Source organism: Cynara cardunculus (assembly GCF_001531365.2).
Source record: "Cynara cardunculus var. scolymus isolate 2C chromosome LG 6, CcrdV1, whole genome shotgun sequence".
In the NCBI taxonomy this organism is placed as follows: domain Eukaryota; kingdom Viridiplantae; phylum Streptophyta; class Magnoliopsida; order Asterales; family Asteraceae; genus Cynara; species Cynara cardunculus.
The window spans coordinates 1,524,257-1,543,702 of NC_037533.1; the positions used below are offsets into that span (position 1 = coordinate 1,524,257).

The 19,446-nt window shown below is 36.7% G+C and overlaps 1 protein-coding gene across 3 annotated transcripts; it reads right to left on the bottom strand.

Moving 5' to 3' along the window:
- Positions 1-233: 233 nt before the first annotated feature.
- On the bottom strand, positions 234-16,261 carry LOC112514041. 3 transcript variants are annotated; one of them, XM_025120338.1, is made up of 4 exons: positions 16,176-16,261; positions 5,799-5,896; positions 1,285-1,437; positions 234-678 (listed from the first exon to the last, which is right to left on the bottom strand). In XM_025120338.1, exons 2-4 carry the CDS (start codon positions 5,871-5,873, stop codon positions 568-570), a joined length of 339 nt encoding a protein of 112 aa, XP_024976106.1. In that variant the 5' UTR covers positions 5,874-5,896; positions 16,176-16,261; the 3' UTR covers positions 234-567. The 3 variants fall into 3 exon arrangements, with proteins under 3 accessions (XP_024976106.1, XP_024976107.1, XP_024976104.1); XM_025120339.1 differs by having other exon boundaries at positions 234-654; positions 5,799-6,108; XM_025120336.1 differs by having other exon boundaries at positions 5,799-6,108.
- Positions 16,262-19,446: the final 3,185 nt, after the last annotated feature.

The window sequence follows — 19,446 nt, forward strand, 5'->3', positions numbered from 1 at the left end:
TTTAAAGGACAGAAAATGCGCACCCATTTCTCTACTCACTTTGGCTAATTCTAATATTCCTGCTAATTAAAACATTTCATGAGGCAATAAAAGGATAAAGAAGATATATTCTTGACAAAGGGAATAATTCCAAAAAATGCTTCATGGGCATTGGGTAGCAACCATTGCAAAGATGCAATGAAGGCAAACCAGAACTTTTTATCAATGCCGATAAATGTGAGTAATTGCCCATGAAGAACTTATGCCGTTCCAAAGTTAGGAATAAAACAGAATAATCATAAAGATGAAACCAGAGGAGGAAAAAGGATACACATAAAGGGAGCATTCTTTAGCTTTAGGTGAACAAAATTAGCACAAATGGACATATCTAATGAGTAGCATATTTCCACTTGTAAAAGCATATGGCCAACGATTGAGCTTCAAGACAATTATACATCAATTCCAACAAGAATCCAAGCATCATAGTTGAAGCACTAATGTGTAATCAACATCGCTACCTTCATTCAAGAAAGGCAAACAAGTAGGGGACCATTTCTAAACTCTAAACTTTCATGGTGCAACCAAGGCTTACCATCTTTGCGATGATTGGCAGGAAAGTATTTTGTGCAGTCTATCTGTTGCATTATGTAAACAGATTGTTTCTATGACTCGAATCTGTAACATTTTGGTAGAATATAACTGTGAACCAAAAACATATGGTGCAACAAACGCAATAGTTTATGCCACATATGCACCTCGTACATATCAGCATAAGGATGCAAATGAAAAAGAGAGACAAAAGGAATAAAGATTATAAGTATAGATGGAAGCTCCGTTAGGAACCCAAAACTGATTAGGAACCCGGGAACCGTCCACGGCACTCCACGTGTCTCTATTCAAGATGAATATTCATCGTGAATAACACATTCATGATGAATATGAATGTGTTATCCATCATGAATCACACATTCATGATGAATATGAATGAGTTGTGGACGTGCTATTCATCATAAATCCATATTCATGATTAATAAGTTACAACATTCATGATGAATAACACGTCCATAATTCTGATGAATATGTCACTTGTCACGTTGCGGACGGTTCTCAAGGTTCCTATTCTATTTTAGATATAATCCAATCGCGATTACTATAAAGAGAAGCATCAAATTACGCTGAAACCATTTTCCAGAGAATAAAGATTATAGATATCATTATAAGTAACAAAAGCTATTTAGAAAGTCGAGATTATTGGTGTTGGCCAAAAGAAATGTACTAAAAAAACAAAATATAGTACAACAATACCTGAGTGTCGAATTTTGGGGTTTCCGTGGAATGGCCAAGATGGGAACAAGTCCACTGGCAAAGGCTGCAACTGATGACTGCTACAGTAAAGGCTGGAGAGTCGCTATCAACAAACAACTGGTCCCATGGTCCACTTCCAAGAGAGATGACAACCTATTAACACAAACCAACAGCTTAATCAAAATTGCAAAAACCTAAATGAATCATGCTCAAGATTATTACTTGACATTGATTTGCAAGTACCATTGTTCACTTTCTATATCAGTTCAAAAGCGATTACATTTGGACCATAATAACTGAAACATCAACTAGAAAGCACAAAAGGATATGTGACCAAGACAAATAGATAAGAGACGAGAAAGACTGCTGCATATCAGAAGAGACAAATGGATCAAATCTGATTCCTATTCATTGACAACACCCATTTCAATATTTTTTAATAACATGTGGTTTCTAGCCATTCTCTACAACTTATAGCAGATGACAAAAAAAATATCAAATGGATACAGCCAAGCATAGATGTAGAATGATGTTGGTTAGATGTGTGAAGGATATAAACTGATTTTGTATTTCTAAAGGAGACGCATGTTACATTATAAGAAATCACCACCAACACTCCATTACCTGACAAATAGGTGACTGTATCAGTGATTAAATAAAGCCCATTTGGTGGTGAATGCAAGATTTTTACAGTCATCAAGACAAAATAATATTCAGGATAATATATTATTTTCTGAAAAAGGATTCCATTTCGTCATTACTGTACAGAAGTAAGCAAATTTTCTGTATCTTATCCGAGAAGAGATGTCCATGTATATATATTCCTACTAGGATACTACTTTAGGCAAGTATGAAAAAGGTACTAGAAACATAAACCCAAAGTACCTACTTTTAGCTAGCCCCCGTCCCCCTCTCGGAGCATTGATATTAATCATGCCCAACTTCTTACAAAGATAACCAACTCGAACCCCATTTAATGCTTTCATGAAGATGTCCACTAAATGTTCTCTGGTCTTAACATATACTATAGAAATTAAACCTTGTTGAATTTTCTCTCAAACAAAATGACAATTAATTTCAATATGTATAGTCCACTCATGAAATATAGGATTGAATGCAATATGAAGGGCAATTTGATTGTCACATCACAAAGTTGCTGGAACCAAAGTCTAAGTCCTTATTTATGTCGATGAACTTCCCACTTTCTCACAGTATCAAGAATCACTCGAGTCTTCATTTGTTTAGTTACTGCCATAGCTGACTCACATAAACGCAATACATGTCTTCTTTCCTTGTCCTCCAAATGAGTGATTGATTCTAGTGCCATTCCTTCACTCATGCTTCCATTCCTACTGTTACTTTATTAAATCTGAAATGGTGACAATATAACAAGAAACATGTGCAGAGGGGGGCGAACACACCTTTTGGAAAAAGTTCTGTGGAATATTAGAATATGATGTATATTATAACCTTCAAAGATATGGATTACAATTGTTGGTGTGAAATTGAAAACAATAATCTATACCCTGTGACAGATAAGATGAATTATGATCGAAACAAAAACTATCCCATATCTGCTATGTGATTGTTCTACACTTGATTGCAATTCCAACAAGGTTTCATCCACTGTGTGAACTGCAAAAACTGTATGTTCTTGAGAGTAAATTTGCAGCTTATGTAAGTCTTTATATGCACGTGTACTTGTGTGAGAAAGGAGTCACTTGCATTTATAGTAGATTCTGGAGGGAAGCATAACCTCATAAAGTAGTCCTTCTGAGGTCTTCATTTGGATAGCCTTCTGAAGAGTCCATTTGTGATGAACATCTTCAAAGTCGGGTCCCTTTCTAATAAACTTGATCGTGCACAATCTTCATTATGAAATAGGAACACCTGATGTCTTGGTCATCAGAAAATTGATCAAATCTTCAGAAGGCTTGAATCTCTTGCTATAAATCAGCAGAAAGTTGATCCTTAGCTAATCCTTGAAATCCTTCACCACTTGCCTTCTGAACATTTCTCAAAAAGGTAGTATTGTCTTCTTAACTTTACATCAAAATTTGTCCTATACCCCAGAAGCCATCTGCATTATACGTGTACAACTTACGTGGGTTGGATTATTGGACACAACTATGTTGCACATGGATCTATGCTTAATGCAGCAACAATTGTACTTTATGAAGTGGTTCCAAATTAGCCAGAACCTAGACGATGTGGGAACTCTGTTGACAAGGTGAGAATATTCTACATTAATTGGATTGATGATTGACTTAAGGAAAATTGTAATAGTCATTACCATCAAAAGAACCTATGTCTTTTGTGTTATGGGTTATATCCTCCTCAGTCCTCACTTGTCAATTCTTTGGAGACGCATCTCACATGATTGGAGGTTGACACCCCATTGTTGAAATTTAAGGCTGAGTTGGATTTGAATAAGGCTCAACATGGATTTCCGGTTCCTATTCTTCTACTAATGGGATATTTTTGTTCCAAGAAGTTTAACATGTATCATGTTGAGTATAGAAGAAGGGACTTATACCTTCAAATGTAACCAATATCTAAGACATCAAACACAGGGGGACATCGAGGCAAGCATCTCAACCCAGTCCGCATATGCATTTATTTATTGAAGTGCATCATATTTCTACCACATTGCCGTGGCAGAGGCTCAGACTTCATCAGTTACAGTCAACCTCTCCCAGCTTATTGCGGAGTGCCCACCATTGCTCCCTGAAATGATGAACAACTTGTTTGGGATTGTTATGTTCGAGAACCTTGGGAATCAATGGAGCCTTAACAGACCAATGTTGAGCTTGATACTAATCAATGAGCAGAAATTTTCAGATAAGCAAGATATGAATCAATTTATGTTTCATTTCTTTCCACCTTGAGGACAAGGTGAGAGTTGGGGGGGCAGGTTGCTATCTGGTATGTATGTTAGGAAGAGTAACGTCATAATAATGATGGAATAGTAGTAAACAAGAGGTTCAGGGCAATATAGAAAATATGGGCATTCTGTTACAAAGGGGGACAGCTGTAGAAATGATAAAAAGGGTAAATAATAGTCTGTTAAATAGGTAAGAGGGGGTAGGAGAAGGGCATGTGATTTGTGAGTTTGTTGGCATGAGCCTGGAGAGCTTCAACCTCTCGAAGAGTTGGAAACCCTTGTAATCATTAGATTTTGAGGGATTGAATATGATTGTATCTCTGCAATTTACTACTACTCACTGTAGAGTACATCAAAGGCTTCCTAAAGGCTAGTTAGGGGCTTATTCCATAGAATACGACCACATACAGAATCTAGGTCCTTGTTTAAGCCTAAAAGAACCTTAGACGTCCTTTAGTTCCAAACCTTGCTTATACAATGCAACATCATCCATGGAAATGTCTCGAATATGTCCAAATGTTGCCAATGATGAACAAGAGTGTTGTAGTATACTAGTATTGAGTCACATATTGCTCACGTTGGCAGAGATCAAATAGAATAGATACAATTTGAAATAATTCAGATGTATTTTCAAAACTGGAATACATTTCCCTTGCTACATCCATATCTCCTTTGTGGTGCTAAATATAAAAAAAAATGTCTCACCAATACCATGATTCATTGAATTGACGAGCCACATAATTATGTTGTTTTCAATCTCCCACTTGCTAAACCATGAATTAAGTGTAGCTGACATGATTGCCTCACTTCTGAGATAATAATTTGTTCCCTTGCCACAGAAACATCATAATTAATTGGGATCATGCCAAAAGTAGTGGCCCTTTAATTTGTTATACGTAATCTAGGAGACAGATGAGTCTAGATTTCCTCCATGGCCAATATTCTCCCCAGATGCAGAGAACTAAGATGATGCATCTAAGTTATCAGATTGAACATGCACAGCTAGTAGGACTAAAGAGACTTGGAATATCTTATGCCTAGAACAATGACTGTAGGCAGAATTTATGTGGGTCACTTGACCACATAACCTAAAAATGTAACTCCACCGGTGACCCCGTCCACTGGTAGTTCAATTTTTCTCAATAACAAGATTATTCACAATTACTCCTAGCAAATAATGGATTTCTTTTAACAAACTTGAGCACCAGATGATGATTGTGGAAAAAGAAGGTATAGAGTAAGAGTGCATGTTGGCCAGACATCTGTGCTTTTCAATGAGCAAAACTGGCATCAAAACATGTCGTAGAAACCTGAAAACATAACCAAAGAGGAGAGAAATTAACATTATACGTACATCCATGAAGATTTTGTCTGTAGGTGAAGGCGACCAATTTGAGTGAACTAACGTATCTCCAAATTTGCCAACCATATATCAACATGTATGCATTTCAAAAACACTAACATATTTTTTCACAGAAGACCATGTGATCTATGTACCATCTTGTACAAAGTTGCTTAAGCAAACAATTTTTGTAGACCATAGAAAACAAGTTCCAAAAGCCGAGTTTATCTAAATGAAGCATACAAGATTACATACAATAATACAAGGTGGAATGAGGGGTTCACATACCTGGGGGCACAATAGACAGGTTTGGAGTACTATTAACCATGCAATCAACAAATTTTGAACACCATCCACAATCATACAGTGAAATATGCGCCCATTCCCTGTGAAAGGGAGATGTAAAATAACTACGAAACCCACCTTGCCAAGTCCCAGCAACTCAATGTGTATGGAACACTGGTCACAATCTGCATTATGGTTGCACACTTGCACAAACAGAAGTTATAAGGTGTATCTTAGTTCTTGTAAGGTCACCAAAAACATCCCAGCTACTCAATGTGAGAGAGATCAATGTACATGAAACACTGCAAATGATCTGCATCATGGTTGCACAAACAGAAGTTTTAAGTTCAAACATAGTTCTTGTAAGGTCACAAGAAAATGGTAGTAAACGGATGATCACACCACAAATCACGCTGACCTCTCTCTTGTAAGGTTTACGGTTTTACCCTACTAAGTAGCCACCAGCCAATTCATGCATGTTCAAAAGGAGAAGCCTTATTGTTGCTACAAGTGTAATATGTTTCTCGTGCGTAACTAATGCATACCTCTTGTATAGCATATTGGTAATCCACATGTAACACAAACTTTTATTTGTATTTTATTGAATGTTGATAAGAGGATATTTATACTTTCAAAGATGGGTAGCAATGACAAGATTGATATTCTTCTTCCCCTAGCAATAGAAGTATTATAGGCAATCTAATTGAAACACAAGTAAGCATGCACGGTGTTCTAGAAGGGAGAGAAAGCAAGGGAGTGCATAACAAAGCTAGTCTTTTAAACAAGCCATTAATGAAAAAAGGCCTGTTACTACTACAAAAACATAAATTTCCACCTACAACCCAACACCCTCCACCCTGTCGCAATACACATACAAGGACCATAACATGTGATGCCTATTACTTGGTAGTTGGTACAATATGTTAACGAAATACTGAAAGCTTGTAACAGATGAGGTTAGAGAAAGAAATATCTAAAGAGGGAAAGTAAGAGAGAAAATTGTACTCCCTCCATCCCAAATTAAGTGTCCATGTTTCTAGTTTAGTTTGTCCCAAAATTGGTGTCTACTTTCAAAAGTAAGTTTCTATATTCCCATTTTACCCTTAATTATGAGATGGAAAAAGTTTCTCTTTATTATCAAGGGTAAAACTGTCATTTAGTTATTTAAAAAGTGTAATAATTACATATTTCTATAACTTTGTGTCCTTTTCATTTTGGACATTTATTTTGGGACGGAGGGAATATCAAGTATTATGACACTAATTACAAAGTGAATACAACAGTGCTATTTAGACTACATAGGTGTTAGTTCTCAAGACTTCATAAGTATATGCCACAAAAGCAGCATAAAGGATGACATGGATATATTTAATACACTATAAATACCACGAGTTCTAGCACAACCAAGGGATGAGATAATAGCAAAGATGTGTTAGGAGGCAAACCTAGAACATACATATAGAGTCTTTGCATGTGTGTGCACATGGGCATCCCAATCCTTGGTAGTCCGTTAAACACCATGTTTAACATATTATCATATTTCAATCTTTGTTATTCTTTTGCTTTTACCATCATTCTTGACTTTGATGGCCTAAATGTGAACGGTTATAGTTTAATTAATGATGGATAATGAACAATTAGACCAAAAAACACAAGTTGCAATTGCTTGATTGATTGAAATCGAATGATTTCAGATATAAGAGCAGTTAGAGACGCTGGGTCTCTCCAAGGCTTAAGCCAGAATATTACAATAAACAATACCCCACTCAAAACCCCCCCGCTAACCTTATAACCCCACTAGCCCAGCTGCCTTTCCCCACTTACACACTTACCGAGAATACAAAACCCAAAAGACCCCAACCCTTTCTTTCTGCTTGAGTACGTAAAAATTGTATCTCAGGTCTAACAATACCCCACCGGCCATCATTGACCTTGTCCTCAAGGAAAAATTCAGAAATTTGTGCATCACTGCCTCAAAACTCTCCAAGGAGGCCTCAAAAAGTGGTAAACCTTGCCACTTTATTAGCAGTTCCAACTCTCCTGGGGTGTTGGATCGCCACTGAAGTACCGCTTTTGGTGTCACTACTAACTCCAAGTCATCATTTAGCTGCAAAAGAATAGTGTCGGATGAACTAGACTGGCCAATAGCTCGTCTCAGCTGTGAAACATGAAAAACCGGATGAATTTTAGTCATAGGTGGCAATTTCAGCCGATATCCTACCTTCCCCACACATTCCAACACCTCAATGGGACCGTAGAAACAAGCTGCTAGTTTCTCACTCCGTCGTTCTCGTAGAGACTTCTGTCTATAAGGCCTTAATTTCAAAAAGATTGTCTCTACTTCAAATCGAACATCTTCTCGATGCTTGTCGGCATGTTGTTTCATCTTTTTGTTGAGCCCAAATCAAATGCAACTGAAGCTCATCAAGCATGTAATCCCTCTCCAAGAATATTTCATCTATTGATTGTATGCTTGAGGCTCCCTCCTTCTACTTCAAGACGGATGGAGGTTGATACGAAATTGAAACTTGAAAGAACAATTGAACACAGAAGACAAGGAAGAAAGGTATGATTTGAATTAAAACTTGGAATGAACAAAATTACAATCAAAAAGTCCAGGGATAATCCCTCTCTCACAACCATAAGGTTGGAGCCTCAAACAACCATAAATGAAAAATAACAGAATGAATGATCATGCGATCTTCCTTCCCTTTATTCTTCTCTCTCTTCTAACTGACCTCAGCCACTTGCCTCATTCCCTTTGTTGTCATTTCCCCTTTTTGCCCTTCTAGAATACACCTTTAATATCCTGGGTTGGTTTGCATTGGAACTAATTAACTCCCCATCCGTATCATTACTCCCCCCTTCCAACAAAGTCTTGTCCTCAAGACTTGTACACTGACTTTGGATCGATAAGGCATCTTCCCACGTTGCCTCATCCACTGGGCTATCCCTCCGTTGAATCAACCATTGCACCACATCTTCATTATGAACTTTGACCGTACGAGATGCTAATACAGCAGCAGGAATGATCATATCAGTGGTATTTAAATCCAATTCAGGTGGTAAAACAGCGTCAGCAGGACCATGGACAGCTTTCTTTAACAATGACACGTGAAACACAGGATGTACTTTTGAAGGAGGAGGTAAATGCAACTTATATGCCACCGGTCCAATCTTATCTGTGATTTGAAACGGCCCAAAAAAATGCACTGCCAACTTCTGATGGATTCGACTAGACACAGAAAGCTGTCGATACGGCTTTAGTTTCACATACACCCACTCCCCAATAGAAAAATGCACTTCTCTTCGCTTCTTATCTGCATTCTGTTTCATAATTTCTTGAGCACGTAACAGATGAACATGAAGTTGTCGTAATGCTTCATCTCTATCTTGTAATTCATCTAACACCTGTTGAACTCGGATTTCACCCGGTATGAACTGTGTTACTGTTGGAGGTTTCCTGCCATACACTAGTCCAAAGGGGGACTTTCCAGTTGATTCATGAAAGGTCGAGTTGTACCAAATTCTGCCCAAGGGATCCATAACAACCAAGAACGAGGTTGATCCACTGCAAAGCATTGCAGATATGTTTCCAAACAGCGGTTAATGACCTCCGTTTGACCATCAGATTCCGGATGATAGGTTGAACTCGTGCAGTTCAGTAACCTGAGAACGAAAATTTTCTTGCCAAAACCGGCTCAAAAACAACGGGTCACGATCAATGACTATAGACTTGGAAATTCCATGATGGCGAACCCCCTCTCTTACAAAAACATCAGCCACAGACTTGGCAGTGTACGGGTGTTTAAGCATAATAAAGTGACTGTATTTCGACAATCTGTTCACCACTACTAAAATCGCATCAAATCCTTTTGACTTAGGTAATCCCAAGATAAAATCCATTGATATATGTTCCCAAATAACATCAGGAATGTCTAAAGGCTGTAACAACCGTCCCAGAGCAGTCGAACTCGCTTTACACCGCTGACAGACATCACAAGCTCGAACGAATTGTTAGAATCTTTCAATCATTCCTGGCCAGTACAAGTTCCCTGCTAAACGGCGATATGTACGATAGTACACGGAGTGACCCCCCGAAGCTGACTGATGGAATTCTTTTAACAGAGAAGGGATGTACTTCGAAGTTTTTGGAATAACTAACCTGCCTTTGTAATATAGCACCCCATTTCGAACCGTATACCCTCCAAAATCACACGTAGTAGGGACGATATGGGAGACAATACCAACCTATCCTTGTCCCATAGTAACTCCTGCCGGACAGCAAACCCTTTATGTTCCCTTGTTCCCAATCGTATCTCTTCTTTAATCTGCCCCAACAACTCATCTTTATTCACCTCATCTCTAATAACATCCCGTTGACGCCATTGTGGTCCTCCCATCACTCAACACTCCACACCTCGTCGAGACAAAGCATCAGCTGCCAGATTATTCCGACCTGCTTTATAAACAATGTCAAAATCGTACCCCAACAACTTGAATAGCCATTTCTAGTATTGGGGCTCGACCACCGCTGCTCTGGTAAAAATTTCAGACTCTGTTGGCCTGCCCTAACAATGAAACGTCTTCCTAACAAAGAAGCACGCCATTTCAAAACTGCAAACATGATTGCCATTAATTCTTTTTCATAAATGGCTTCCTATTGGGCTTGCATACCCAACAAGCTGTAAAAAGTTATTGGACGCTCATTTTGCATTAACGCAACACCAACTCCTCCTCTCGATGCATCTGTATCAATGATGAATGGTCGTGTGAAACTGGTAGGTGAGTACTGGGGCTTCTTTTAGCGCTTTCTTGAGTGTCTCAAATGCTATTGTGTCTTCCTCATTCCATCAAAAATTATTCTTCGTCAGTAAGTCGGTAAGAGGACTTGCAATCTACCCATAACCAGCAATAAATTTCCTATAGTAGTGGGATAATCCTAAGAATCCTCATAGTTGATTAATGATTCGGGGTTGAGGCCAACTTCGCATTGCTTATACCTTAGATTTGTCCATAGTGACCCCTTCAGCTGAGATTATATGACCTAAATAACCCAAATCCGTTCTTCCAAATTCACCCTTCTTGTTCACATCAAATTTATGTTGCAACAATGGCCCGAAGTCTTTTCTTAAATGCCCACTATGCTCCTCCTCGGTCTTATTGTAGACCAAAATGTCGTCAAATAACACTAGAACAAACTTCCTTAAGAAACGCGAAAAGACTTCATTCATCAATGATTGAAATGTCGCTACGCCGCTAGAGCATTTGTTAACCCAAAAGGCATTACGAGGAATTCATAATGGCCTTCATGGGTTCGAAAAAAAGTCTTGTGCACATCTTTCCTCCTCATCCTAATATGATGGTACCCGGCTTTAAGATCCAGCTTTGAAAAACACTTTGCCCCACACAATTCGTCCAAAAGTTCATCTATAATGGGAATTGGGAACTTGTTTGGCAGTGTCCCCTTATTTAAAGCCCTATAATCGATAGCAAAACGCCAACTCCCGTATTTTTTAACCAACAACATCGGGCTTGTGAAAAAACTCTGACCGTGCTTAATGATACACCCCTCCAACATTTCCTTAACCAATTTCTCAATCTCATCTTTTTGGTATTTTGGATATCTATAAGGCGTCACATTGATCGATTCGACCCCCTCCTTCAATGCAATTCCATGTTCCTTGCCCCTTTCAGGTGGCAACCCTTTTGGCCACCGGAAAAACTCCTCAACCACCCTTTGATATTTCTATTGCACAATTCCCTTGTTTCCCTTGTTCCAAATCTAGATGTCCCAATTTTACCAACAGAACCAGGCCTTCTTGTCTAATAGTCTTGATTACAGCTTTTAAGGGTACCAAAGGCTTTCCAATGAAGTATTTCCCTTCAACTTCACTTGTTTTCTTTCGATTGAAACTTCATGGTTTGGTTTGCCAGTTTACATGCATGGTTCCTAAATTTGCCAACCACTACACTCCCAAAATCATGTTTGAGTTCCCCAACTTGAGAGGTAAGAAATCCTCAAAGTACCTCGATTCCCTTCATGGAAACTCTTGTCCCTTTACATAGACCATGTACTTTCATTGTTTCTCCAACCCCGATCAATATGCTATAGGCTTCTGTAGGTATTCGCTATTCCCAAGCTTTTCACCAAACCAAATGAAATGAAGTTATGAGAGGCTCCACCATCAACCAGCACCACCACCCTTTCCCCATTCACCCTTCCTTCCAAGTTCATTGTTTTCGGAGTAGAAAAACACACCACTGAATTTAACTATACTTCCATCTTTTGTTCTTTATCCATTTTTGCCAACTCTACCTTTCCATCACTGGCTTCTACTCCTTCCTCTCATGGCCACTCCCCTGCCTCTTGTAGAACCATTACACTCAACTCTTTCTTTTGCAGTGATGCCCAAGGAAATATTTTTCATCACAACCATAGCATAGACCTTGCTACGTTTTTGTTGCAACTCTTTATCAGTTAGTTTTCTGAATTCTAGAATCGCCTTGGAACTAGTAGGATTTGCCCGATTAGCACATAGGGATCCCCCTTTCTCCTCTGAATTTCCTTCATACAAGTGGTTGGTTGTGGTCAAGGTCTTAAAACTCCTTCCACGGTTGACCGCCTTGTTCCTTTCCTCGACTATAAGCGCTACCCCCATCATTTTGTTTAGCCCCACAGGAGCCATCAGCCTCACCTCTGCCCTAATCTCTCATAGTAATCCATTCACAAATTGGCCCATGTATACTTCCTCGGGTATCCCATCCAATAGGGCTGCCAGAGAAACAAAAAAAATCACCTGTAATCGGTCACGCTTCTTTTACTGCCAAAAACTGTTCGCAGAGAGTTCCCTCTGCCTTCGGACAAAATTGAGATAGCAACAGCCCCTTAAGTTTCTTCCCAGCGCACAATCGGACATATTTTGTTCTCCCATTGATACCAACGCAAAGCATCTCCGTCAAAAGAGATGACCGACACCTCCATACGTTCTTCATTGGTCAACGTATTCAACATGTCATACCTTTCTGCCCGTAAAATCTACCCATCCGGATCTGTTCCGTCAAACATAGACATTTCTGGTCTACGACCCTCATGCGAAGAAAGCACTGTTGCGCTCTCGTTCCGCCCCGTCACTCTCCGCCTCCTGCCTCATCATAACCTCCAGCCGTCGATCTTCTTCCAGACTCTTCCTCTAACCGCAAAATCGTATCTAATTGTTGCATCATGGAATGAATGTTTTCTTCGAGAGAACCGACCTTCATCTAAAACTCTCCCAAATTTTCCTCTATCTCCTCCATTTGTGTTGCCATCAACCTAGGCATAGCGTAGGACCGACCGCTCTAATACCAATTGATGAACAATTGAACCAAAAAAAACAAGTTGCAATCATTGCTTGATTGAAATCAAATGACTTCAGATATACCAATAGTTCGAGAGGTTGGGTGTCTCCAAGGCTTAAGCTAGAAAATTACAATAAATGATACCCCACTCACGCAAACTGACCTTATAACACTACTAACCCAACTGCCTTTCCCTACTTACACGCTCATCGAGAAAACAAAACCCAAAAGACCACTACCCTTTCTTTCTTCATGAGTACGTAAGTTGTGTCTCTGGTCTAACAATGGACAAAAACCTTTCCGGCACATCTTCTCTCAAACTCCCAGATAATGGAACTTCACAGACAATACAACCGAATATAAAGATTTTACAAGAGCCTGGCGTTCAACTCAGTTAAAGTGCGGTTTACTATGTAATATTCAAAACAGTCTCACAAATAAACTGAAACAATCATAAAAGCAACAAGAAGATTCTTAATTTGTTCACCAATAAGATATATACTTATCTAACCAACCAAAATAGAAACAAAGCGATAACGTTTGCATAACATAAATCATATTCAGGAAAATTATTAAGAATTAAACTTCATCAACCTCACATATATAACCCAAATTACAACTTGAGATTTGAAAGTACAATATGACAGACTTACCTTAATTGGTAATGTGAAGATTACACCATATTCCATCTAAGATTCTATCATGCTATAATAAGATATGCAATTGTAGAACATAAAATGCATTTGCCTCGATTAAACTTTAGTGGTCAGATAAAATTCAGTGGTATCATATATGCAAATAAATTCCAAAACCCAATGAATATCCTCAAACTTAATGGACAAGAAACTATATACTACTACAAAACATGGGCAGAGAAATTAAGTACACACCGCTTCTTAGTGGTGAAATATGTAAATAATAAATCTCAAAAGATGTATATATTATCATTAAGAAAAAGAAGAATAAATTAAGTACGACGATGGGCCATGGGCGGCATAGAAGATGCCATAGTTGGACGAATTACATTATATAATTATAAATTAACAAAATTAGCCCTATTCTTTTAGTACTCGTTCTTAAGTTGGAGCATAGTATTGAACTTGCACAGTTTGTCACAAATTAGACAATTCTAAAATCCCCCAATAGGTTTTACAAGAATATTAGCAACCTAATCTCTAGCGTAAAACCAAACTAGCTCAATAGTTGGAGGTCCACAAGAAGCACACAGTCTTTTCACAAACAAAGTGACAGTCAACTTCAATACGCTTTGTGCATTCATAAAAGTTTTGATCCTTGGAGATATGCATGGCAAGTTCATTATCACAATGCATCTCCTATCAAACCATTTGATGAATCTCCCAACTCTATTGAACGACAACCAAAGTCACTTCACACATGATTTGAGCTATGGCTTGATATTCAAACTCGGGTATAGATTAAAAAGCTATATATTGCTTCTTGTTTTTCCATGAAATAAGTCCCCTACAACTGAAACACAATATGTTATGGTAGACCTCCAACCATGTGGACACCCTGCATGACTAGCATCTCAATGCTAGTAATCCAAGTATGTCCCCGATAAGTGTAAAGGAGACCATTGCAAGAGCGCCCATCAAAAATCTAACAGTATGCAAATCAACATCCAAATGACTGGTACATGGAGAAGACATGTCCTGGCTCATCAAACTCACTAAGCATGCAATATCTATGCTAGTGACTATGAGATACCATAGTTTTCCCATTTACCTCTTATATCTTTGTGGATTGTCAAGATGTTCCACGTGGATAAAGCTTGATGTTGGGAACCATTAGGAACTAGTCTTTTGAACGCAAGCATAAGCAGTTTCTGCAAGAATGTCAATAACATATTCCTTTTGATAGTGGACCGTGGGCCAACATAGATGAAATCCTACCTAGACTGATTTCATAATAGATTTATCACATGACAAAATTGCAGCTATTATTCTAATAAAACAAAGTATTCCTTTTTTTTGGCAAATATGTGGCCTATAGTATTGTATTCATTTAACTTTTTTGCAAGTCCGGGGTCTTCTAGGGCACAACCTCTGACTCTTGATGCAAGGGTATACCCGTCCCAAACCTTACCTGTTGTCGAATATATTGGGTTTGTTTGATTTGATTTGGTTTATTCTAATAAAACAAAACCATGTTGGGATATGAAGGCAAGACATTTACTCTATGATGTCACTACTTACAATAGTGACTGTGGTGGGAGACAAGGATGTGGATAGTTCCTATGCCAAAACCGCGGAGAAGTGCAACATCTAAGTAATCCATGTCCAATTTGCATGTTGTACATTCTAGAAGATCTTAATGGAACTTACTCTAGACCTACTTGTAGACATTAATAGATACCTTAACCAGTCATGGAAAAAAATTCATTGGTTGGGGACATGTACCTAACAAGTACCACATCATTAAAAATAAAAAATAAATTACATTTACAATTGTTTTATACAAGTTTCCGTCTTTTGAAAGCGAGTCATTACATTCTCATTTGTAACATTATCAAGTCCTTTTTCAACGGCACAAATTACACAAGCATTCAAAAAATCATCACAAATTCGAATGCACAAACCATAGTTACACAAGCATTATTGAACCCGGATGTTGAGCCTTTTCTTTCATGAGATCTTTCCATTTTTTTGCGAAATAAATGAAGAAATCAAAATCATGTTGTCTAGCAAATAAGCATCCTAAGCAACCTCTATCTAGTATTTAACAAAATCAAAATCAAAATCAAAATCAAGTTGTCTAGCACATAAGCATCCTTTGCCTCACCGAGATCAACAAAAACCCGAAATCAAAAAAATAGAAATCGAATCCCTTCTTTCACTCTAATTTCTAGCAAATAAGCAAAATATTGGTGGAAAACAAATCAAACAAAAAAGAGTAAATTGAAGCAAATAAATCGAAGCACCAACTAGGGAGAAATCAAACTATCAAATTTGAAGATTTTACAGTAGAAGAAACCGAACTCGAAGAGACTGCAGTAGAAGAAATGGATTTCAAAATAACCTGATAGAGGAAGAAGAGCGTGTGGCGATCGTCAGTGTTTCGTGGCCGAAGCAACGACGGCCGGAGGCCGGAGGAACGGCCGAACAGCGGTCGGTCAAGGTTGGCGATGGAGACAGCAGCGTAATGGACAGACTAATTTTTTTTTTCCTGTGTTTAATTACGGTTAAACCCATAAAATAACAACTTATTTTTATAATTTTTTTATTATAATATTTTATTTTATTTTTTTATTATAACAATGTATTTTCAAATTATTTTTTATTAAAACATTGCACTTTAAAAAATCTACTTATTATAGCAATAGATAACATGTTACTTTTTAAACCGGTTAACCTCTTGACTTTTTTTGTTTGTATGATTTTAATGAAGTGATGTAGATGACACATCATTTTGATGACTTAACTAAATTAAAAATAAAAACATATTTCAAATTATTATTAGTGATTTTCATTTTTCATTGCTATGATTTAAAAAAACATTTAATTTTTTTGACTTTTTCTTATTAAGTTGCATGCAAATTAAATATTCTAAAGTAAAATATTTTTTAAATAAATATGATACATTATTTTCGAGATGCAATTTTTTTGTAAAAAAGTAACACTTTTTATTTTATGTTGTTAAAAAAATACATATCTTTTAAAGTTCTTTCTAAAATATTAACGAAATAAATTATGATCTACAATTTTTTTAAATTGTTATATTAATAAATAATTCAAAAAATCTAATTAATTTAATATATTTATACGTCAAGTAAAAGTTTTGGAACAAATATAATATATTCTTTAAAAGATAATATTTTTTTGGTAAAAAGAAACAATTCTTATTTTTTTTTTTCAAAAAACACATATTTTTTTAAATATTAACGAGATAAATTGTCTTCTCTTAGTTTTATTAATATTGGAATATTAATGAATAATTTAGATTTTTTTAATTCATTTAATATATTTATTAAATAACATGTAAAATATATAAATATTAAAATTAAAAGTATATTGTTTAATAAGAACTAATAGATACTATAATAAAATAATTTTAAAAGTACAATGTTGTAATAAGAAAGTCTTATCATTATAGTACATGTGGACAACCTACGTGGATAATGAGGTGGCATGAAAACCTGGTATAATGGGTAAATTTAAATCAAAATATTACTCAATGCTATAATGGGTAATTTCTCAAAGTACAATGTCCTAATAAAAAATAGTTTGAAAGTACATTGTTTTATAAGAAAAACTGAAAATATAATGCTATAATAAAAAAAAATTATGAAAGTAGATTGTTATTGTTATGCATTTTGCCATTAATTATTTTCATAATTTTTTTACTGTAGTATTATTTTCAATTTTACTTATTATAATAATATATTTTTAAACTATTTTTCATTAGGAAAAATCATGAAAATGACCAGAATATATTTGATTTATTAACGAAATAGCCATTTTTTACGAGAATTACCAAAAAAAAACCATATGGATCGCCCCCGGGGCATGCTTTGACCATGGGGGCGATCCTTTTGAAAGTTGACCAAAAAGTACAAAAAAAAATAATATAAAATTAATTTGGTGGGGTTCATATGTATCTACTTTAAGAAACCAATATCTATTTGTTTCGATAGCCGGGATCGCCACCTACCTCACCGGATCTACCCCCGGGGCGATCCATGTTATTTTTGGGTTTAATCTTATTTTGTCTTTTAGTGCAACAAGTTTAATAATAAATACCAAACTCCTCTTTGATTATTTTTCACACCTTATTTTTCATTTTTATTCTCATATCTTCTACTTTCATAGTCTTAACTCTTAAACATAATAAACCATCACAATCCTACCCATTACAAAAATCTACCATCACAAACCATCACCCTTAAACACAAATATGAAATCACGTCAAAGTGATGATGTTTTGGTGTATTTTCGAAATGACGGTTCATTACAGGAGATAAATGATGTCTTAGAGTACCTTCCGTTAAGCTCCCCCGTACACGTATTACGTTTGCCTTCGCCAATAACGCATTCTGGTTTGGTTAAATATATTACGAAAAAGTTAAGTTTACGTAGTCCTTTCATTTTATTTTATAAAACGAATTCCTTACAAATATTATATCAGTTAAGCGATTACGACGATATGTTAATGTTCCATAACACCATTTATCAAAGTTTACCGAAAATGTTGACACTCTTTGTGGTCGACGATATTGGTTATGGTGGAAATCCATCAAGTGTCGTAATCCATCAAAGTTTACCCAGCTGTCCAAACACTTTTTACCCCGGTGGTGTTAGCGGTGAAAATCTAAGCACTCTCTTCCCCAACGGTAGTGGTGCAGTCCACACACTTTTTACCCCGATGATGGTAGTGGTGGAAATCCAAGCAATTTCTTCCCCAGTGGTGGCAGTGGTGATGTTGGTGGAAATCTAAGCACTTTCTTCCCCGGTAGTGTTGGTGGAAATTCATATTTTGAACCAAAAATATTGTTGATTATGACAGTTATTTGGTTCAAGATTTGAACATGTATCCGAGATAGTCTCCCAACCCGTACTTGATCCAGTCTCTATACCGGTCTCCAGAACAGTCAAAAACTTTGTGGGAGGTAGATATGGCTGAAGATGTTTCTGTTGCTGCAGAAATTTTGAATATACCCGAAGACGATAACTCCAATGTTGAAGAAATACAACCGGTAAGGAATAGTTTTTGGGGTATGCCCGACCCAACACCTTGCCTAATCCCTGTTATCAAAACTAGACAGAGAAACATTTCCTACTAGCCTAAATCTCATGTTAAAGTTCTCCAAACTTTTGACTCGAATGAAGCACTGAAGTTCGCATTGGGATTAAAATTCGTTTATGAAAACTTTTATATCAAGGTTAATAAATCAACCAAACATCGTACAAAGGTGGTGTGTCACTCTGCTTCGGACTGTGATTGGTGTTTAATGGTTGTCTTCATCGATGGTATCAGTATGTTTCAGGTACGAAAATTGCATGATGAACACACATGTTCAAGGTCTCAAGTCCACCAAAACCACCGTAATGCGAATAAAAAAGTTTTGGATCATATATTAACAAGGAGTTTAAAGGATTGTAGGAAATTGTATTATGAATTTTAATTATACATTAATGTTATTTATTAGTTATTTACAATAATTATTAATCATATCAATTATTTTCATATTATTATTTTTTAATTATTATTAAATATGTTAAACGCAAATCTAGTCCCTATGGTTTACATAAATTAACGAGTAAGGTCCTTGATAAGAATTTTTAACGAGGAA

What these genes read in the sequence shown, in the direction of transcription:
- LOC112514041 (XM_025120338.1), bottom strand. Translation starts at nt 5,873, where the DNA reads ATGATTGTGGATGGTGTTCAAAATTTGTTGATTGCATGGTTAATAGTA. An exon ending in CCTGTCTATTGTGCCCCCAG is followed by an intron (nt 1,438 to 5,798) that starts GTATGTGAACCC and finishes TTGTGTTAATAG; the next exon opens with GTTGTCATCTCTCTTGGAAG. An exon ending in CCCCAAAATTCGACACTCAG is followed by an intron (nt 679 to 1,284) that starts GTATTGTTGTAC and finishes TTTGGTTCACAG; the next exon opens with TTATATTCTACCAAAATGTT.